At 47.5% G+C, this 22952-nt stretch overlaps 1 protein-coding gene across 6 annotated transcripts in view; it reads left to right on the top strand.

Annotated features, from left to right (window-relative positions):
- LOC138364245 (uncharacterized) overlaps window positions 1-22952 on the top strand; it is a 160303-nt gene that overhangs the window by 57254 nt on the left and 80097 nt on the right. For all 6 annotated transcript variants that reach the window (XM_069323615.1, XM_069323616.1, XM_069323618.1 and 3 more), the window contains exon 7: window positions 10388-10902. In XM_069323615.1, the coding sequence (XP_069179716.1) occupies window positions 10388-10902 (515 nt within the window). The remainder of the gene's footprint in view (window positions 1-10387; window positions 10903-22952) is intronic.

The following is a 22952-nucleotide window of genomic DNA, read 5'->3' as shown; positions in this document are numbered from 1 at the left end:
TGTTTTATCTCGTCTATGCGTGTCGTATATGTTCTCTGTATTCCCTCTATTTTAGCAATCTCTCCTGCTCTGAAGGGGGAAGTGAGTACTGACCAGTACTGGACACGGGACAACACAAGTGACTTGAAGAGTACAACCATTGTGGTGGGATCCCTGGATATGAAAGTTCTCGTGATCCATCCGATCATTTTTCTGGCTGACACAATATTTGCTTGGTTATGCTCCCTAAAAGTTAGATCGTCGGACATCATTATTCCCAAATCCTTGACATGCTGTTTTTCTACTATGGGAAGATTCGATTGTATTTTGTACCCTGTATTATGTTTCAGATCCTCATTTTTGCCGTACCTGAGTACCTGAAATTTATCACTGTTAAACATCATGTAATTTTCTGCTGCCCAATCAAAAACTTTGTTGACATCTGCTTGTAATTTTTCAATGTCTTCAGCAGAGGTAATTTTCATGCTGATTTTTTAGTCATCTGCGAAGGATGCCACGAAGCTGTGACTTGTATTTTTTTCTATATCTGATATGAGAATAAGGAACAGCAGTGGTGCAAGGACTGTACCTTGAGGTACAGAGCTTTTAACATCGCTTGGACTCGATTTTTTCTGATTGACTGTTACTCAGTGTTCTGTTCAACAGGAAATTGAGTATCCAGCATCCTACTTTTCCAGTTATTCCCATTGACCTCATTTTGTGAGCTATCACCCCATGGTCACATTTGTCGAATGCCTTTGCAAAGTCTATGTATACAACATCTGCATTTTGCTTTTCTTCTAGAGCTTCTGTGATTTTGTCATAATGGTTGAGTAACTGTGACAGACAGGATCTTCCCACTTTAAATCCATGTTGTCCTGGGTTGTGCAAGTCATTGTTTTTCATAAAACTAGAAATTTGATTTCTAATCACTCTTTCAAACCCTTTTATTATGTGTGATGTTAGTGCAACTGGCCTATAATTTTTTGCCAAGGCTTTACTCCCCTCCTTGTGCAACGGAGCTATATCTGCAGATTTAAGTGCTGCTGGTATCTCCCCTGTATCCAGGCTCTTTCTCCATATTACACTGAGTGCTCTCGCTACTGGTACTTTACATTTCTTTATGAATATTGAATTCCATGAGTCAGGCCCAGGAGCTGAGTGCACAGGCATAATGTCAATTGCTCTTTCAAAGTCTTCTGAGTTTGTGGTAATATCCGTTATATTATCTGCAGCTTGAATGTCATTCATAAAGAAGCTGTCTGGGTCATCAACTTTCATGTTTATTGGTGTGCTAAACATAGCCTCATACTGGCTTCTTAGAATTTCACTAATCTCTTTGTTGTCCTCTGTGTATGTACCTTCATTTGTAATTAACGGTCCAATACTGGTCGAGGTTTTTTATTTTGATTTCGCATGTGTGCCAGGGCTTCCCTTAGTGAGATTACTCAACTAAGGGCCCTGGGAACTCAACAAGGGCTCTCTGGTCCCCTGGATGCGACATGTGGGTACCCTCTCGCTTCGTGCGAGTTTGAAGGTTGCTCTGTCCCCTTGTCTCAGGGTGATGCTCACCTGTTGTGCCTCCGTCATGCTGCCAGTTGGGTTGGTGACACTTTCGACCCGGAATCTTGCGAGTTTTGTTCCTTGCTCGTACTTCAATTCACCCAGTTCACTGATCATGATCTACAGGTGCAGGCAGCTTCGGTTATGCATGCTCAGTTTAGGTTGCTGCAACGCACCAGGTTGATTGCTAACCCAGATGCCCCGAGATTGCCCCGTTTTGGTTATAGGGACCTGGACTTGGGGGTGTTTGTCACCTCGACTTTTGTTCCGTTCACTCCCGTCCACTCCCCCTAGTCCTTCCCCTTCTGTTGTTCGTCCTGGTCCTCCCCCCCCACCTCCTTGCTTCCGGCTCCAAAGTGTTTTACCTAACTGTAGTTACAGGATGAGAGCTTCGCTCATGGTGTCCCGTCTTCCCAGCACTCTTTGTCATATAACGCTTTGAAACTACTGACGGTCTTGGCCTCCACCTCCTCCTCACCTACCTTGTTCCAACCGTATACCACTCTGTTTGCGAAAGTGAATTTTCTTGTATTTCTTCGGCAACTGTGTTTAGCTAATTTAAATCTATGACCTCATGTTCTTAAAGTTCCAGGTCTCAGGAAATCTTCCCTATCGATTTTATCAATTCCTGTTACTATTTTGTATGTAGTGATCATATCACCTCTCTTTCTTCTGTCTTCTAGTTTTGGCATATTTAATGCCTTTAACCTCGTCTGAGGGTTTCGGAGTCCGGGCAGGGTTTAGTTGGCTTTGAGACTCGGGTGGTTACGGGGATGCCCCTTCCGGCGTGGCGATGGAACCATTGAAGTCTGGGCCTCTGGTCGAAGCTTCTGGGTCTGACCTGTGGGCCCCCTTCGTTCTGGCTTTTTCAACTCCTCCTGCCTTTTCTTTTGAGGCAGTGGGGCTTGGAGGAAGGCTCGGCCCCGGGCCCTCATGGTGGGGTCAACCCCTCCCCTGCCCTGGGGTTCCCGGGGGCAGGAGAGGGGTTGATTTGAGGGCCTTAGGCCCCATTGGACCCCGCTTGGGCTTTTGTACCCTTTGAGCAGGGGTTAGTGTTACAAGGCGCAGGGTTTTCTTTTTCCCGTCTTCGTACGAGTTGAATTTGGCATCTACCGCTCCCCAGGTTCGTTACCGTGATCCTGTGGGTTCATCGGTTCCATCCTTCCGGGGGTTTTCGGTCTCTCGCATCCCACTGCATGTGATGCAGGAGGCCATTGTGGCTTACCACCTGTGCGACCCGGATTATGCCACCATAATGGATCCGTCTTCTTTCATGTATGAATCTTCTTGTCCTTACTGGGTTCGTTATGAGGTTCTGGAGTCGGCCTCGTTTGCTGACTACACTTTTTTCTCATTGGAGGTGTGGCATTCATTTTGCCAGTCCTGCCCGCTTGAGTAGTGCGAAGCTCATACGAGGCTCAGTCAAGGTGTCCAGGCTTTTCCTGGGGGGCGACTTTGAGCACCTCAATGCATAGTTGTTTGCCCCCTGCCCTTCCTCAGGATGTTGGTGTGGTGCAGCTGCATGTGCAGGTTCCTTCCCTTTTGGCTGCTTTGGTCGCTGAGAACTTGCATGCTGGTAGCCTGTTGGCTTCGATCTTGCGTTTCTTTTCCCTTCTCGAGCTGTCTTCAGACTGGCTTGAGGAGAATGTGGAAGCACTTGGGGCCGCTCCTGGATCAGGTAAATTGGCTTCGGCAGTGAGTGCATCGGCTGCGCTTTTGAAGCTGTTTGTGCCGATCCTATGGGATGCAGTGTCGCTGTTGTTTGCTTCATGGTTTGCAGTATCGGCAGGCGGTGCTTGCTTCCTCTGTGGAATCTGTTTGGGCCCTGGCTCTTTAAGATTTCTTCCCCTCTTTGCCCTTTCCTGTTTGTAGAGTCTGCAGTTGTGCAGTATTTGCTGGCAGCCTCTTCTAGTTGCTGCCCTATGTCAGAATTGTTGGTTCTCAGGGAAGGGGTCTTTCCGGAAAGGTTATGCCAGGGCTTGGAGTTCCTTCCATCGCGGTAGGCCAGAAAGGCCAGTTTCAGAACCGTCTTCGTCTGGTCGCCCTGGTGCTCGCCCTTTGCAGAGGTCGTGTTCTCGTAAAGAGTGTTGGCCCTTTCGCAGTTCATCCCATTGATGGGGCAATGAGGGTGAGGCTAGCTTTGTTTGCTCATGCCTGGTCCCACGATTTGTGGGTCTTTCAGGTCATTTCGTTCGGCCTGCGGTGGCATTGGGTGGCCCCTCCTCCTTCGGGGGGTTCTGGGTTAGTGCGGCAGGCTTCTTCTCCTGCACTCTGTCGAGTCATCTCAGAATAGGTTCACTTGGGCATGGTCGAAATGACATCCATCCGGTGGGTTTCCCGCCTGTTTCAGGTTCCAAAACGGGACTGCACAAAACTCTGCTTCATTCAGGACTTGTCCCTGTCTGAACCCGTGAGTTTATTGCCCCTCCTTTCGAATGACTACTGTCCCAGGTCCGTCTTCTCTTGGAGCCGGGCGCTTGGATGGTGTCCCTGGACCTCAAGGACGCGTATTAGCACGTCCTGATTCATCCGGGGTTCAGGAACTGGCTTTGTTTTGTTGTGGGGCATCGGGGTTACTGCTTTCATTGCCTTCCGTTCGGCTTGAATCTGGCACTTGGTATTTTTACATGCCTTACCCGGGTCATGGTGGCTTGTCTGCGTCTCTTATGGGGTTCGGGTTCTGGCCTACCTCGATGACTGGCTGGTGTGGGCTTCCAGCCAGTCCTTGTGTCTGCTCGCCGGGTATTTGGTTCTTTTCCTGCTTGCCGGGTTTGAGGTCTTGGTGAATTGGAGGAAGTCCCATCTGGTTTCCTCTTAGGGTCGGTCTTGGCTGGGTCTTGTGTGGGACACTCGGGCCGCTTCCTTGTCTCTCCCTCTAGAGGCGCTGCTTCAGCTGCAGTCCCGCCTTTGCTTGTTTCTGGGGGGGTCACGTGGCGGTTGCTCGAGGGTTTGTGCTGGAGCCTGAACTTTGCCATGATGGTCTACCTGCTGGGTCAGGTTTGGCTTTGTCGGTTGTTCTGGTTCCTTCGGGGACGTCCCTTCTGCCCCCTCTAACGATCACTGGGTTCGGCCTCGTGGGGATTTGTGTCAGTTGTTGTGTTGCAGGCTTTCTCTTCGGGTTTTTCAGGGTTCACTGCCTTGGCACCTACCCTAACCCCTCGCTCGATGTGTTCATGGACTTGTCGTCTCTTAGCTGGGGATTTGTGACCAGTGCTCACCAGTCCGGCCAGGGGTGGTGGGGTCTGTCCTTCTGTCGGGCTCACAGGACAGTGTGGGAGTTCGCGGCGGTGTGGATGTTGCTTTGGAGGGTGAGTTGTCCTTCTGGCTTCTTGATGGCCAGCCCAGCCTTGGTTTCAGGCACTGCTTGCGGTGTCCGAACAAGGGGCTCTTTCCCCAGCTCCACCTCTTTCAGCAGATTGGGCCAGACAGTTACGTAGCTGGTTCGCTCTCCTCAAGTCTTCGCATCTGGTCTTTCTGATACAGGTTTATCACCACTTGTATGGTGAGCAGGTGGCTTCATTGATGCTGTCCCACCTGCGTGTTTCGTCTCTGCTGTGGCAGTATGAACTTTTCTGGCGGTCCTTCCGTTATTTCTTGTCCCTTCGTAGGTTTACTTCTGTCTCTGATAGGGTTGTCTTATCCTTTCTTTCGTGATTGTTCCAGGACCGTCATTTTATGCCGAATACTGTCGCCTCATATCGTGCGGCACTGGTGGAACCGCTGCAGCTTGCGTTTGGTGTTGATGTTACTTCTGCGCCGTTCTGCAAGCTGTCTCGAGCATTGTTTCACCTCTGGCCTGCTCATGTGCCGCCTTGGCCATCCTGGTCGTTGGACAGGATGCTCTCTTTTCTCTCTTCTCCTTGGTTTGTTGTGGCCCCTTCGGTTCAGGATTGTTTGGCGACAGCTTTTTCCTTGTTGGCATTGGCCTTTGGGAGTCGGGAAGCTTCATGCTCTGCTCTGGGGCAGGGCTTTCTGCTCTTATGGTCCTGGTGGTAGGTTTGTTCATTTGCAGCTGTCTCCTTCTTTTCTGGCAAAGAAAGACTACTGCTTTCCGGAGGGGTTCTTGGATTGTTGATACTTGGTTGGTCAGACCTGGGGGGCATCATGTGTTGTGTCCAGTTGCGACTCCCCGCCGTTACCTGTGTGCCATGGCTTCGGTGGCCGGGGACGCACTTTGGGTTGACCTGGTTTCCCTTCCCTGTTCCAGGGTTCAGGTCTCCCAGGTCATCTGCCAGCCTGCAGTCTATCACTGTGCCCTTGTCTCAGGGCGATACTCAACAGTTTTGCCTCCGTCATGCTGCCTGTTGGGTCAATGACACCCATGACCCAGAGTCTTGCGAGTCTTGCTCCTTGCTCATGCTCTAGATTATCCAGTCTTCTGATATTGATGTTCAGGTACAGGCGGCTTCCGCATTGCATGCTCGATATCGGTTGGTTGCTCACCCGGTTCCCTTGAGGCTGCCCCGCTTGGGTTATAGGAACCTGAACTTGGGGGCATTAGTTGCTTCGACTTTGGTTTCATCCACGCTCCCAAGTCCTTTCCCGGTTGATGTTGTTCGTCCTGCTTATCTCCTGGCTTCCAAACATCTGATGGTTTCGGAGTCGGGGCAGGGTTTAGATGGTAGTGAGACTTGGGCGGCTAAGGGGACTGTCCCATCCGAGTCGGCAACGGAGGCATTCGAGCCTGCTCCTCCTGCAGAGGTTTCAGGGTCTTCTCAGCCTTTCCCCTGGTTTCTGCCTTTTTTTATGGGAAGAGGGTGTAGAGGACGGTTCTGCCCCAGGTCCAGCCATGGAGGATCCTGGGGCTGGGGAGAAAATGACTTGGGGGGGGCTTGGGCCCCATTAGACCCCGCTTGGGTGTTAGCACCCTCATCTCAGGGCTTGTTATTGTAGGGGGAGGGGTTTTTGTACCCCCTCTTCCCTGTACAAGTATGATTTGGGTTCGGCTCCTCCCCAGGTTCAGTTCCAGGTTCTCCTGGGTTCTTCGGTTCCTTCCTTCTGAAGGTTTTCGGCCTCTCGAATCCCGCCTAGGGAGGTTCGGGAGACTATCGCGACTTACCTCCTGCGAGACCCAGATTATGCCTGGGTGGTGGATCTGATTTCTTTTGAGTTCGATTCAACCTTCCCCTATTGGGTGTGTTACGAAGTACCGGAGTCTTCCTGGTTAGCAGACTATCCTTTTTTTCATTTGGAGTGTGGCATGGTTATCGTTGGACCCACATGATTGACTGGCGGGAGACTTAACACTCTGGTACAGGTTTACCAGGGGTGGGGGGGGGTGGGGGTGGGGGTGAGTTGGAGCACCTCAGTGAGTGCTTGTTCTCCCCTGTACTTCCTCGGAATGTTGGCATTATGCAGCTGCATGTGCAGGTTCCAGCCATTTCGGCTGCCTTGATGGCTGAGGATTTGTGTGCCCAGGGGCATTTGGCTTCATTCTTGCGTTTCTTTTCCCTTCTTGAGCTGTCCTCGGACTGGCTTGAGAAGGATTTGGAGGTTTTGGGTGCTGTATCTTCGTCCGGTGCACTTGCCTCGGCGGCTAGGGTGTTGGCTGCATCGTTGAAGTTGTTTGCGCTTATTCTTAAGGAGGCAGTGTCTCTGTTAAATGATTCTCGCCTCGTGTGCTGACAGGCTGTGCTTGCTTTCTCTTTGGAATCAGCTTGGGCTCTGGCTCTTGGGTTTTCATCTCTTTTTGTCCGTTGCTGTTTGCAGAGTCTGCTGTCACGCAGTTTGTGCAGGCAGCATCGTCTAGTTGTCGACCTATGTCGGACTTGTTGGTTCTCCAGGGTGGCCGTGGAGGGCATCCCCAGAAGGATTGTGCCAGGGGGTTCAGGGTTCCTCTAATCGTGGTAGGCCATGATACCAGTTTCAGAACCGGCGGCGGCTGGTCAGCATAGTGGTCGCTCTGTTCGTTGGCTGGATTCTCACAAGGGGTGTCAGCCCTTTCGCGGATCGCCCCATCGACGGAACATTCAGGGAAGGCTCGCGCTGTTTGCCCACGCCTTGTTCCACGATTCGTGGGCATTTCGGGTCATCTCTTCCGGCCTGTGTTGGCATTGGGAGGCTCCACCTCCTCCAGGAGATTTGGGGCTAGAGGGGCACGCCTCTTCCCCCTGCTCTCCGTCGGATCATCTTGGAGTGGGTACGCTGGGGCATGGTCGAAACGACCCCGTCCCTCAGGCTGGTTTCCCACAAGTTTCCAGTTCTGAAATGGGGATTTTGGTGGTCGAACAGGGTCCTGGCTGCATGCTACCTTGTTAACGTTCCTGGGCCCAGTTGGGCCTGTGTTGCCTTAGGTCGGCGGTTGCGGCCCGTGGCCTCGGCTTCGTCTTGAGGTGTGGACCACCGACCGCCTCCCGGGTAAGTGCCCTTGGTTTTCTTGGTAGTCTTTGGTGAGGTAGCTCCGGGGATCTGCAGGGGCTCCCCCCAGAAAACCAGTGTTGAATGTAATGAAACGCCATTTTCTGGGTGAGTCCCGGAGGCTCCGCGGCATCCCTCCCGCCCTCCGGTCGGCGGTTTTTCGCGGTTTTTGATGTCCAGCCTCAGAACTGGGGTGTGGATCGCCGGCTCGGGGGTCAGGGGCTCCCCCTTCACCCTCCCGGGGAGGGGGGGGGAGCTGCGCAGACATGCGGCGCGGCTCGTGTGACGTCATGCTGGTTTGCTTGTTTTTCTTTTGGGGAGTTCTGTCCACTCGTTTGTCAATTTTTGTTGTTAACCAGAATAGGGGTTTGTTTTGGGGCGCTTACCTTTCTGGGTGCCTGTCCCGGTCGATGGCAGATATGGAATGCTCCAAATCACATGTGCATTCTATGGGCCATTGCTCCCCGTGCCTCTGTGAGGGGGGCCAGGTTCTGGCTCGTGGTCCCCGGTAGGCCTAGAACTCCACCCACATCGACTGATGCAAAATAGTTAGGGTATCCATATCAGCCATGGATAGCTCCGAGGAGCTGTTGGGGCTCCCCCAGAAAAGCAGTTATTTGCATCGTCGGAGGTGTCCGAGAATTTGCCAGAACCAGAGGGAACGCTAGGAAGCACCATGTACTTTTCTCATTAATAAAGCGAAAGTGTGTCAATCGAGACAAATTTTTGCTGAGTGGCACGCTCATTATTCGAAATGCTCGTAGATTGAGGCGCTCGTCACTCGAGGTTCCACTGTATTACCAAAGAAGGCAGCCAACGCAGGAAACTCGCCACCACGCGCTAGGTCGGCCTGTACGCGTATCAACAAACTCGCCTTACGAGGTAACCCTCGCCTTTCGAGGCTCATTTTCCGAGGAAATCCTGCTCGTATTCCGAAAAACTCATATACAGGGACACTCGCATTCCGAGGTACCACTGTATACCCTCAAAGAGTAGAATTTTCATAGACCATTGCTCCCTGCGGGTCTCTGAGGAAGCAAGGTTCTGGCTTGTGGTTCCCAGTAGGCAGTACACCATGTGACTGAAGCCCCAGACTAATATAGCATACTGTATATCAGTCCGATAACTTCAGGGAGCTTCCGGGGTTTGCCCAGAAAGTGGCGTTTCATTACATTCAACGCTGGGTTTTTAATTGTAACTCTGAGCACAATTTCATAGTTTTTCTTGTTCTTTTGATGTCATTGTGCCTGAAGTTACTCTCAGTGCTTTATGTAATGCATTTCTGGTTATGTTGCTATTGTTGAGATGTGTATATGAATGCCGCATTAACCAACTTGTTAGATGTAAGTAAATTAAAAACGTTTTTATATTATGTCGCATTAATTGATGAGGCACATTGACTCAAGGTTTACTCTATTGTTGGGTCCAGTGAAACATGATGTTTCCAAATTATCCATTTTATTATACAAACTTTACAAGTAAATGTACCTTTGTATCTTTTAAACACTTTGGCGTACCCGGCGCACCACCCCTCAACTATGCGATTTGGGTCCCAGCATTTCACAGGAGCGCGCGTTAATTCTGAAAAGTGCATACTCTCTCAAACTTTGTCACCTCAGTTCTTATCCTACAAGATTAAATTTGGTATCATTGTGTTCGCAATAGAATTCTCTACAGCACTAAATGCATATAAACTCCAAAAGCCCGGCTAATTACCCACAGCAAACAGAAAGTGCGAATGAGTTACCCAGGAGCGCGCAAAAGTGATAAAATGTGTTCACTCTGGTCACCTCAATTTTCGTCCTAGGTCTTTCATTTTGGTATCAATGGGTTCGCAATAGAATTCTCTAGAGGAATATTAGCATATAAAATAAAAAACCTGGTCACGCTCAACCTGCCGACGAGTTGACGACGGGCCACGCGTTAACCGCGAGTGAGCGCCCAGATGCCTTCCAGTTACACTCCCAATTCCTGCCCACAAATGTTTAGTATTTAGTATTTTAGTATATTTAGTATTTTAGTATATTTAGTATTATAGTTTAGTATTTTTTGTGTAGTAGCTGTACATCACATAAGCATTGTAGATAGCCATTTGCACAAAATAGATGGTCATTTTCTTCGTCCATTTGTGAGTTTTCCTTATGAAGTGATAATATTTGATCATTTGGTCAAAGTGATCAACACCTTTCATGTTTGTATTGTAGTCACAGATTGCATTCGGCTTGTTGACAGTTACCAAACAGTCCCCAAAAAATCGGATAAAAACCTGATTTTTGGCGATTATTTTAGTGGACGACGCAGCATTGCGTCATGCCCGTGATTATCGACAGTAAACGGATGACACAGCATTGCGTCATGCCCGGGCGAAAGTGTTAAGTCAGATCATAAGTTTTGATAAATCATTAATTTATTAAAAATAATATGCTATATAACATTTAGTCAAGAGTTTGTATAGTGTATATTGTAAATCTGTTCAATTAAATTTCAGATGATGGAGGAAGCCGCACAACATCTGATTGGTCGTCATAATTATATTAGTTTATACAAGAGAGATGCCAGTAAAGGAATAAACTGTCTCTTTAGGGTGATCTATTCTGTGGATATTTGTCCCACGTGCTGTGATCTTCGTGCAACAGATGATAGCAAGCCTCTGTGTGATCCAGTTGAGTACATACGAATACACACACAAACGGAAAGTGAAAATGAAATGGAAAGTGAATCGGATACTGATACCAAAGAAAATTTTAGCCAAGATGACGGTAAACTAGTAGGGACAAGACAACATTCTGCTCGTGATAAACCATCCTCTGCCGCAACAAAGAGACATGGATGTAAAAGAGCCTTAAGCAACGATGGTTATGATGTGTGTGTCATTACCATTAAAGGCCAAGACTTTTTGTGGGATGAAATACGAAAAATTGTGGCTGCACTGTTTAGCATCGGAGAAGGAAAGGGCAGACCAGGAAGTATATTGGAGTTATTGGACGTTAAAAATAGTCTTAGGTAAGTAATGTAGTATTTTGAGCCAACTTCTGTAATATACTGTACTGTACAGTGGAGCCTCGAATAACGAGTTTAGTCCATTCAGGCACTGAGCTCGTTATGTGGAAAACTCGTCTTTAGAAACGAATTTCCCCATTTAAAATAATGGAAATAAAATTATTCCGTTCCACCCCCCAAAAACATCAATACCTGTATGACTATTTATATTGTAAATATAATACTGCACATGTAATTATAAATGTTTTGTTTTACTGTTTTTAGTTGTACATGTGCTTTACCTTATGAAGTCTTTGCTGGCTTGAGGGAGACGATGAGGAGGTGGGAAGGAGGAGAGGGGTTATGGTGTGAAGGGCTGAAGGTGGAGGTGAAGAACCCACCTCCGAGTCAGGCGGGCTCTCTCTTGGGAATTTCACCCCACTGGGACCAGGTTGCGGTTCACTATCGCTTGCTCGTCTTTTCTCTACTTTTGCAAAGAACGTATCTATCAAACATTCACAACACTTCTCTGATCTCACTGCAAGAGGCGGCAGCATCCTCTCTTATCTCCTCCTCCCCTGATGAGAGCTCTTGTACCTCCTCTTGACTCGGCTCCTTCTGAAGTTCAGGAGTTCCTCAGTGGTCAGTTCATCACTGTGCTCCTCCACTAACTCCTGCACATCAGCAGCATCCAACTCCAGACCCAAAGTTTGCCCCAGAGCAACAATATCCTCTTCAAAATAGTGCAAATTTTTTATGAGGACCTGCCATACTCCCTGGCTTGATCAGTCACACAGACACCACGCTCGTGCTTTGCTATAATTTCCTTCTTCAAATCCACAGTAATTGTCTTTCTTCCTCTTGACAACACTATCTTTAGCAAGCAGCTTCTTTGGCGACATCATGCATTACAAATTGTAGTCACAAGATCACAAAAAAAACAAAGAAAAACACAAATAAATGCAGAAGGATGCTTGTCGTGCGCGATACAACAACAACACTGGTGTTGGAGGCGTCCAAGATTTTGCGAGAACACTTGGAAGCACGTGGCTTACTCGTTAATAGAGCTAAAGCTCGTCAGTCGAGACAAATTTTTGGCGAGTGGCTCGCTCGTTACTCGAAATGTTTGTAGATAGAGCCGCTCGTTATTCGAGGTTTCACTGTATATAAATATTTAAGATGAGGATATTTGTTAGAAGGTGAAAGTTAGTTATAGCTTTCAGCCAGGATTTCAACAAATAAGGAAACAATTTCATTGTTATTACATTTATTCCTATCTAGTTACTGATTTAGCCAATAATAAGACCATGGCATACATTACTTTTCCAGCCTTAATACCTGTTGAGGCATTTATCCCACTGTAACACCAGTATCCAAGCATGGTAGGGTTATGGTAAGCCTCTTGAAGCCAATACGTAACGGGCTCTTTGACCATTCATTCACCGCTGCCAACATTGTCCTGCAATCATTCAAGTCATTACACCATGATCAGATCTCCATGAGCAAAGGGCAAGAAACTGACAAATTTATAACCAGATAATGAGGGATCGACAGACAATATGATGGCAAGACTTATTATCATGGCAAGGATATCAAGCTGGGGATCCTCATCATTTGGTGATAAATTTGTCAGTATTGTTCCCATTGCTCGCTGAGATCAGATAATGCTATACAATTCTGATCATATTTATACTGGTGTAGTAATTTAAAAATTATTTGAGAATTAGTTCAGATTTGGTGTGATTTAGTGATCAGCGATGAAGTAGAGGAAAAGCAGTACAAGTGAAACCTCACTGCTGTGAACTACATGGGACCATGCCCAATTTGTTGCTACCAGAGATGCTGTCAGGAGAACAGAGCCCTCTCGAGCACCACTTTCCGCTCCTTTCCAGCCTGACAAATACCTTTCAAATATGACCCTTTGTTTCCTGCCCATCAAATGCCCTTGTTGCCAATCAAGTGCCTTTCCTATTGTTCCAGCTTGTTTCTCCATCTTGTGTGTTAGTGTTATGTGAGGAACATTTTTATGGGGGGGGGGGAGCCCCTTCGGCTCCCCAGAGCTATCCAGGCTGATATTACAATATTAGACTTTGGCATCACTCATGTGCATGAAGTTCTTTAGGCCTACCGGGGACCACAAGTCAGAACCTGGCCCCTTCAGAGAGGCACGAGGAGCAATGGCCTATAGAAACCCCCATGTGGTATGAAACATTCTATGTCTGCCATCAACTGGGTCAGGCACCCAGGAAAGTAAGGGCACCAAAACAAACCCCCTATTCTGGTTAAGAAATTGCTACTAAAAGTTGAACTAGTGGACAGAACTCCCCAGCCAAAAATGAGCAAAGGAGCATGACGTCACCACGTCGTTGTCTGTGCAGCGTCCCCCTCCCTAGGAGGGGGAAGGAGGAGCCCCAGACCCCACATGCCGGCTACCCAAAATCTCAGTTCTGAGGCTGATGTGCTAGGCTGCTGTCATTTGCTCTGGCTCCCGATTTGTCACCATCTCTGTGCCTTGTGGTGTGGGGACAGTTCCTTGGGGGTGTGCGTGCCAGGAGTATTCTCTTCAGTACTCGGGCTGCATGCGCCTAAGGCTACTTTCCCTAGGTGCCCAGTAAGTACTGCCCTTGGGGGCTTGGGGCCACCTTCCACAAGTTCCTTGGGTTCTGCCTCGGATTGGTCGTTTGCTGGTCGGCAATCAGCCGCTTTTTGTGTGTTGGGGTGTTTCTTGCACTCATGTTCACCTTAGGGTAAGAGGTAGTTTGCACAGGTAGGGGCGCTGGGTACAGTGCAGCTAGTTGTCATAGCAGTCCGCTCTGTTCCGTCTGGGTACATAGTCCTTATGTGGGGTTTTATTTTTGTTTTTGTTTTCTCTACCTGGTGGGGGTGGTCTGCCTTTGGTTGGTTGCCCCCTGTATGTGTATAGTTTCTGTGCTTCTGGTGGTATTCCCTGCTAGACCCCCGTGAGTGGACACGTCCCGGAAGTTAAGCTACCCACGGGACGTGGGGTAGCCCAGGCAGTACCCTACCTGGGCTTCCCTGAGCATGAGTTCCACCTCAGGACCCTGGGAATTCCCACTGGGATGCGTGGGTCTGATGGATGTGACCCCTGAGTCCCCCTCTCGCTTTGTGCGAGTTTGAGGGTTGCTCTGTCCCCTTGTCTCAGGGTGACTTTCATTGTGACTTTCCTCTGGGGGGAGCCCCGTCGGTTCCCCAGAGCTATCCAGGCTGATATGCTAATGTCATACTTTGGCATCAGTCATGTGTGTGGAATTCCCAGTCCCCTCCCCAGCCCCGGAATCTTTTGCATCTGGACCCGGGGCCGAGTCATCAACCAAAGCATTGGCCTCAGAAAAAAAGGCCGGTGCAGCCGTAAAAGACGGATGGAAGGGGGACCCCACTGGTCAGAACCAGAGGCTTCGGCAGGGATAGCAGACTCGAATGCTTCCGTCGCCACACTGGAAGGGGCAGCCCCCGAGACTGCCCGAGTCTCAAAACCATCTAAATCCTACTCCGACCTGGAAACCCTCAGATGTTTCTGAGCCGTAAGCAGGGATGGCTCATCACCATCTTCCATACGCCATCAAGAGCCCTCCATAAAGATAAGAGTAACTTTGATACTGTATTGTAGTTAGAAAAAAACATTGTATTCTGTATAAAATGTATTTTTATGTTAATATTTTGGAGGGTGGGGAACGGATTAATTCAAATCCCTTTATTTCTTATGGGAAAAATCGCTTTGACTTCCGATATTTCGACTTACGATCCGTCTCTGGGAAGGGACTAGCATCGTAAGTCGAGGCCCCATTGTATGTGTATGTGTGTATGTATACTTTTTCTTCCGGAAGGGGCTCTGTTCCCTTCTCTGTTGACGCGGCGCTGGGGGAGCAGCTTGCTCTGCTGACTCTCGCGTGGTCCCACAGTTAGTGGGCGCTTTTCGTTGTCTTCCGGCCTCTGGTGGCGGCGGTGGACGGCTTCTCTCTCTTTCGGGGCTTCAGGGCTGGCGGGGTGGGCTTCTTCCCCTGCGCTTCGTCATGTCATCTTCGTGGGTGCATCGGACATGGTCGATCTGCCCCATCCTTCTGGGGTTCCTGTCTGCTCTATGCAGACATGGGCCTGTCGAATCTGCGGTTCTTCTGGACTTCTTCAGTCTGCGCCCTGGATTCTATGCCCTCATCGGAGGACTGTTGTCTCCTGTCCAGCTTCTGTTGGGGCTGGGTGCCTGGATGATGGCCCTGGACCTCCAGGTCAATTCTTGGCACGTTCCTATCCAGTTTTCTGGGACTGGCACAGTTGGTGGTGGGGCTTCAGGCTTACCAATTTTTTTCCTTCCCTATTTTGTAATTGGCGCTTGGTGTATTTACGCATCTTTACCGGGTATTGGTGCCCTGTCTGAGTCTGCTTGGGATTGGGTGTCTGGCCTACCTTGACGACTGGCTGGTGTGGGTTCCCAGTCGGTCCGTTTGTCTCCTCACCAGGGGTGTAGTTCTTTCCTGATTGCCGGGTTTGGTTTCCTGGTGATCCAGAGGCCATTCAATTTGTTTCCGTCCCGGGTTTGGACCTGGCTGGGTCTTGTTTAGGGCTCTTGGGCCGCTCCTTGTCTTTTCCTCCAGAAGTGTTGCTGCGGCTGTGGTCCCACCTTCGGCTGTTTATGAGGGTGTCCCGGGTTGCTCGGCGGTTCCTCGAGCAGTTGTGCGAGAGTCTGAACTTTGACGTGCTGGTCTGCCCATGGGGTCGAGTTTGGCTTCAGCGTCTGTTTGGTTTCTTCGGAGACTCCCCTTCCACCTCTCTTGCAATCGTTGTGTTCATTCCTCCGGGGATCTTGTGTTGGTGCTGCGTCACCAGCTTCCTCTTTGGGGTTTTTGGGGTTTTGTGCCTTGGCACCTCCCCGAGCCTTCGCGCGATGTGTTCACAGACGGGTCATCTCTCGGCTGGGGCTTTGTGACCAGTGCTCGCCAGGTTGACCGGGGATGGGAGGGTCTGTCCGTCCATTGGCTACCAGCACGGTTTGAAAGTTCGTGGCTGTCTGGTTTGCGCTTCGGAGGGTTTGGGTCACTCGGTGCTCTACCATTCAGCTCCATTCGGGCTGTTCTCTAGCGGTTCTTTGCCAGAACCACAGGGGTTTCTCTTAGGTGTTTGACCTTTGGAGTTGGTCCCTTAGAATGGCTCGTTTGCTGGATTCTCGGGGTTTGGCTAACCGTGAGGTTCATGTCCGTCTTGTGTCCTGCATCCTGGTGGACAGCTGTCTCGGTTCATTCCTCTGTTCACAGATTAGCCAGTCGTCACCGACTCGTTTCGTTGGCTCTGCTGGACGTATGAACTCCTGGCCATGGACGTCTTCAAGTCTGCGTGGTCTAGGCGTCGCCCATTCTATGTGGCGCCCTTACCCGCCTGTGATGCGTTCACGGTGGGTGCCTCTCGGCAGGACTGATCGAGTTGAAGGTACCTTTTCCTCTTCTCCCGGTCCAACTGTTGTTTCGGGTTTTGGCTCGGTTGGAGCGCATTCCCACAATAGTCCTTCTTATGGTCCCTTGGTGGCTGGCCCAGCTTTATTTTCAGACGCTGCTTGATAGGTGTAATTACCTAAGTGTAATTACCTAAGTGTAGTTACAGGATGAGAGCTACGCTCGTGGTGTCCCGTCTTCCCAGCACTCTTTGTCATATAACGCTTTGAAACTACTGACGGTCTTGGCCTCCACCACCTTCTCACTTAACTTGTTCCAACCGTCTACCACTCTATTTGCGAAGGTGAATTTTCTTATATTTCTTCGGCATCTGTGTTTAGCTAGTTTAAATCTATGACCTCTTGTTCTTGAAATTCCAGGTCTCAGGAAGTCTTCCCTGTCGATTTTATCAATTCCTGTTACTATTTTGTATGTAGTGATCATATCACCTCTTTTTCTTCTGTCTTCTAGTTTTGGCATATTTAATGCTTCTAACCTCTCCTCGTAGCTCTTGCCCTTCAGTTCTGGGAGCCACTTAGTAGCATGTCTTTGCACCTTTTCCAGTTTGTTGATGTGCTTCTTAAGATATGGGCACCACACAACAGCTGCATATTCTAGCTTTGGCCTAACAAAAGTCATGAACAATTTCTTTAGTATATCGCCATCCATGTATTTAAATGCAGTTCTGAAGTTAGAAAGCATAGCATAGGCTCCTTGCACAATATTCTTTATGTGGTCCTCAGGTGATAGTTTTCTATCTAGAACCACTCCTACATCTCTTTCTTTATCAGAATTCTTTAACCCTTAAAGTGCGCATCACTTCATATGAAGTGTAAATCGTTTTACCAGTCAACTGCGCTTCACTTCATATGAAGTGTATGGGTACCGCGCACGATTTGAATGGCCCGCGGTGTAGCTGGGGGTCCCATACGCTGCCCAGGGGCTCTAGTAAACAGCGGCCATTTTGAAAAAAAATCCAGCTCACGCTCCGATGGCATGGGAGGCCTCAGTTTAGCGAGAGTCACCATGGCGAGCGCACGGTCAAACGCCTCACGAGCACGCATCACTCAGTCCCTCACCCCAGAGCAAATAGCCCACGAATTATTCTCTGAAGGTGAAGAAAGTGTGTTTGACGATTCAGACAACGATGAGGATTATACACAGTTGTCGGGAGATAGTAGCAGCAGCAGTGAAAGTGAGAATGACCGCCATGCCATGGCGAGGCCTATACGCTCTCCCATGCCTCCTCGCCCATTTTCTACCCCAATTCTACCACGACCTCACAGTTCCTGTGGATATTTTCTGTTTGAGGGTGACGAGTCAGAGGGAGGTGACTCCTTTTCTGGGTTTAGTGACTCAGATCAAAGTTTTATTGAGCCTGTGGCTGGTACCAGTGGTGTAACTGGGCGAGAAATTGTCGCGTCAGCAGCATCTCGCCCAGCCAAGCGCCACCGCATGGCACCACATGAGGGACCAAGACCCTCGTGTTCACGTGCACCCACCTCACGTGCACGTAGCCGCCGTGCTTCTCGCAGACGGTATTCAGCTCCTGGTCGCCGGTATGCATCGCTTCCTCGCCGTCTTTCCTCTGCATCTCGCAGGACGCCTGGTGTACTTGAGTGGAGTGATGGTGACGACTTTATTCCTAATATTCCTCACTTGACGATAAAGATGTAGGGATTACAAACCTTTTCCCTAATCAAGGTGAGGACATGGCTGAGATGGAATATTTTACAGCATTCTATGATGAACCACTCATGGAATACATTGTACACCAAACGAACCTGCATGCTGCTTACCTGATTGAGAGGGAAATCACAGAATTTTCACGACTGCAGCATTGGAAAAATACCACAGTGGCGGAAATGTATGTGTTTTTGGCACTCTGTTTGTTGATGAAGCACTGTCACAAACATGCAATAAATGACTATTGGAGCAAGGACAAGACAATACCAGCACCTTTATTCGGGAAATATATGTCACGAGACAGGTTTCAGATACTCCTCAGGTGTCTACATTTTGGAAGTGTTCAGGACCGAACACCTGATGATAGACTGTGGCGAGTGAGGCACTACATGAACGATGTTATTGGAAAATTCAGAGATTTTTACGTACCAGCACAGAAGCTGGTGGTTGATGAATCTCTCATACTTTTCAAGGGACGTGTTCCATTCAAACAGTACATTCCCTCAAAACGAAACCGATTTGGCCTGAAATTTTTTGTTCTTTGTGATTGTGAGACAGGATACGTGTTACACATGATTCTGTACTCGGCTAGTGATGTAGACATTCCCGGTAACGACGAACATGGATTCTCGGGGAGTGTAGTGAAGACCATCATGGCTCCGTGGATGAACAAGGGACACATTTTATACACAGATAATTACTATACAAGTCCCTTGCTAGCTCGGTTCTTGCTAGAAAATAGAACCGGATTGGTTGGTACAGTAAAGCCACAACGAAGGGAAATGCCTGTGTTTGACAACGACATTGCAGTTGGTGAGTGTCAGAGAAGGAAAAGTGATAACATTCTGTCAGTTCGGTGGAAAGACAAAAGAGAGGTGAACTTGTTGACAACAATTCATGATGGAACAATGGTGAACAGTGGGAAAGTGAACCATAAAACAAACGCACCACTATATAAGCCAGACTGTGTTTTAGACTATAATATCAACATGCGGTTGATTGATAAATCAGACATGATGATTGGCACTGCAGAGTGTGTGCGGAAGACATGTAGGTGGACGAAAAAAGTGTTCTTCCATCTTGTGGACATGAGCATGCTGAACTGTTTCAACATGTACCTTGTGAGAACTGGACGTAAGCCCACTTTCCGTGACTTTGTATTTGATGCTGCAATACAGTTATTAGGAAAGTTTGCAAAAGATGTCCCAGGTATTCAGCGGCCCATCATAAACCCACTGTTGCAGCATGCTGGTACTCCACGCCTCGCTCACACTGAAGGCTTCCTAGCACACAAACTTAAGTATTTGCCACCTGGTGTGAAGCGTGCAATAGCCCAACGTGATTGCTTGGTGTGTAAAACAACGACACGTAGAGACAAGAAACGGAAGCTTGTGCAAACATGGTGTGAAACGTGTGGTATCCCATTATGTGCTGTCGACTGCTTCAATGACTACCACAGTCTAGAAATCTTCTAAGTGTGCTTCAAAGTGTGTATAGCGTGTGCGAGTGTGTAAATATGTAAACATATAAGCAGAACATATAATATAATAGACTGTAATGACATATTATATTGCCGTAATTGAAAACATTTGTGTGCGCCTGTGTATACTCAAATATGCAACAATTATTGATACAAAATATGTTCAAACAGTATTTGAAACACAATTAGTGAAAAAAAATTAGATAAAATGCGCTTAGACATTGTAAATAAATAGCGCGAAAATATATTTGTGGCAACTCTGGCTGTTTGAGGACCGCGCGCAACATCTCCCGGGCGTGTACTGCATGAGCGACCATGCAGATTGTGACGTCATCGCAGAGCTTCTCGGCTCTATTGCAACAAAAGTAAGTACAATAGAATTTTTTTTTTATTTTTCCCGTGATCAGTGAACAGAACTTAACAGATTAGCAAAAAAAAAAAATTTTTTTTTTTTTCAAAATGACATGCGCCTGTGTGGATAGCAGGATATTAGACCCCGAGCATGTTAAGGGTTAAAGATTTCTCACATAATATATAGGTTGTGTGGGGTCTATGTTCTCCTATTCCACATTCCATAACATGACATTTATTAACATTAAATTCCATTTGCCAAGTGGTGCTCCATATACTTATTTTGTCCAGGTCTTCTTGAAGGGCATGACAGTCATCTAAATTTCTTATCCTTCCTATTATCTTAGCATCATCAGCAAACATGTTCATATAATTCTGTATACCAACTAGTAGATCATTTATGTACACAATAAACATCACTGGTGCAAGAACTGAACCCTGTGGTACTCCACTTGTGACATTTCTCCATTCCGATACATTGCCTCTGATTACTACCCTCATTTTTCTATCAGTCAGAAAATTTTTCATCCATGATAGAAGCTTACCTGTCACCCCTCCAATATTTTCCAGTTTCCAGAACAACCTCTTATGTGGAACTCTGTCGAAAGCCTTTTTTAGGTCCAGATAGATGCAGTCAACCCAACCATCTCTTTCCTGTAATATCTCTGTGGCTCGATCATAGAAACTGAGTAAATTCGATACACAGGATCTTCCAGATCGAAAACCATACTGTCTGTCTGATATTATATAATTTCTCTCTAGGTGTTCTACCCATTTAGTTTTGATTAGTTTTTCCAATACTTTCACTATTACACTTGTCAATGATACAGGTCTATAATTGAGGGGGTCTTCCCTGCTGCCACTTTTGTAGATTGGAACTATGTTAGCCTGTTTCCACCCGTCTGCTACGATTCCTGTACACAGGGATGCCTGAAAGATCAGGTGAAGTGGAATGCTGAGCTCAGATGCACATTCTCTCAGAACCCATGGTGAAACGCCATCTGGGCCAGCTGCTTTGTTCTTACCGAGCTCCTTGAGCATTTTTTCCACTTCGTCTCTAGACACCTCTATGTGTTCTATGTTGTTCTCTGGAATTCTTATTGTATCTGGTTCCCTAAAGATTTCATTTTGTACAAACACACTTTGGAACTTTTCGTTTAGTGTTTCACACATTTCCTTTTCATCTTCCGTGAATCTATTTCCCATTTTCAACCTCTGAATATTATCCTTTACCTGCAATTTGTTGTTTATGAATTTATAGAATAGACCTGGTTCTATTTTACATTTGTCCGCAATCCCTTTTTCAAAATTTCTTTCTGCCTCTCTCCTCACTGCCGTGTAGTTGTTTCTCGCATCTTTGTATCGCTGGTATGTTTGGGGGTTCGGCCTCTTCCTGTATTGATTCCATTTTTGTGTCTTTCGGTCTCTAGCCCTCTCGCAATTTTTATTGAACCAATCCTGTTTCCTAGTTCTGCATCTCTGTTTTGGTATAAATTTTTTTGTGCCTTTATCATATATTTCACAAAACTTGCCATACATCTCATTCACTTCCTTGCCTAGCATCAAGTCTGTCCAATTATACTCACTAAAAAAATTTCTAAGGTCACCATAATGTCCTCTCCTGAAGTCTGGTTTTTTAACTGCTTCAACCTCCTTATTTTCTTCCAGCTTATAACGCATTGCATACTTTATTCCCAAAAAGACATGGTCACTTTTACCCAAGGGAGGAAGGTACTGAATGTCAAATATCTCTTCCTCCTTCCTGGTAAATATCAAATCTAGCATGGAGGGAACGTCCCCTTCCCTCATCCTCGTAGCTTGTTTAACATGTTGATACAGTACAACCTCGATTCAACGTACTATATGGGACCACCCCCAGTTCGTTGGAGCGTTGGATTCGTTGCAAGAGGTGACCTTCAAGAGGCGTTTGCGTCGGTGTCTTTTTTTTTCTTGTACACAATAAAAATGCATTGTATCATATTACTTACTGTACCTATATTTTACTACTCTACTAAAAATACTGTAATTCATGTATTTACCTTATTGTTGGAGTTATGTCCATCTTGAAGTTTTGTGAAGTTGTGAATGCTCTACAGTAAATAGGTACTGCAGTGCATTAAGCCGTTAGCACTGTATTATTAAAAGTGGTTTTGCTGTATGTTGAGTACTACAATACAGTTCTTGAAAACTACTGTACATTAGAATTATTGCAACTTTAATTTTAACACTATGTACACACTTGAATTTAACACTTTTTCTAATTGTTCACTTCACACACGATGTTTTTAGATGTTTGCATCAGCTTTGCTGGTGCTCGCTGCTGCTGTGTTGGCTTCAGCTGCTTTTGTGCTGGTGCTGGGTACGGCTGTACTGGTGCTGGGTACGGCTGTGCTGGTGCTGGGTACGGCTGTGCTGGTGCTGGGTACGGCTGGGCTGGTGCTGGGTACGGCTGTGCTGGTGCTGGGTACGGCTGTGCTGGTGCTGGGTACGGCTGTGCTGGTGCTGGGTACGGCTGTGCTGGTGCTGGGTACGGCTGTGCTGGTGCTGGGTACGGCTGTGCTGGTGCTGGGTACGGCTGTGCTGGTGCTGGGTACGGCTGTGCTGGTGCTGGGTACGGCTGTGCTGGTGCTGGGTACGGCTGTGCTGGTGCTGGGTACGGCTGTGCTGGTGCTGGGAACGTCAACAGTGCCAGTAACATTTTGTATAATCTCATCATCTGTTAAATGACCATTGATTAAATGATTTATTAATTTTATTATTTCGAAGCCGTAGTCACTGAACTGTGGCGACGAATTGAAACGAGAAACGCATGGTGTGTGTGTACAGGGATTGGACCCGTCCACTCGCTCACGCTGGAGTTGTTCCAATAACAAATAATTTCTCAAATAGCAGATGTCTATCATATTACAGTATATTTTCGGTTTTATTTAGTTTAGTTTAATTAGGATAATAAAAAGCTATTAAAGCATTGGTTTTAGAAATGATTTATTAGTCTGAAACTTTCAAAGTCATGGGTCACTGAACTATAACGACACAGACGAAGGAAAACCAAGTGAGGTTTACAGAACAGTATTCCCTTATCTGTCCACCCTCACTCACCTTGTTTTATCACAGAA

Source organism: Procambarus clarkii, chromosome 13 (genome assembly GCF_040958095.1).
Source record: "Procambarus clarkii isolate CNS0578487 chromosome 13, FALCON_Pclarkii_2.0, whole genome shotgun sequence".
NCBI classification, from domain to species: Eukaryota; Metazoa; Arthropoda; class Malacostraca; order Decapoda; family Cambaridae; genus Procambarus; species Procambarus clarkii.
This window is presented reverse-complemented; position numbering and strand designations above follow the sequence as displayed.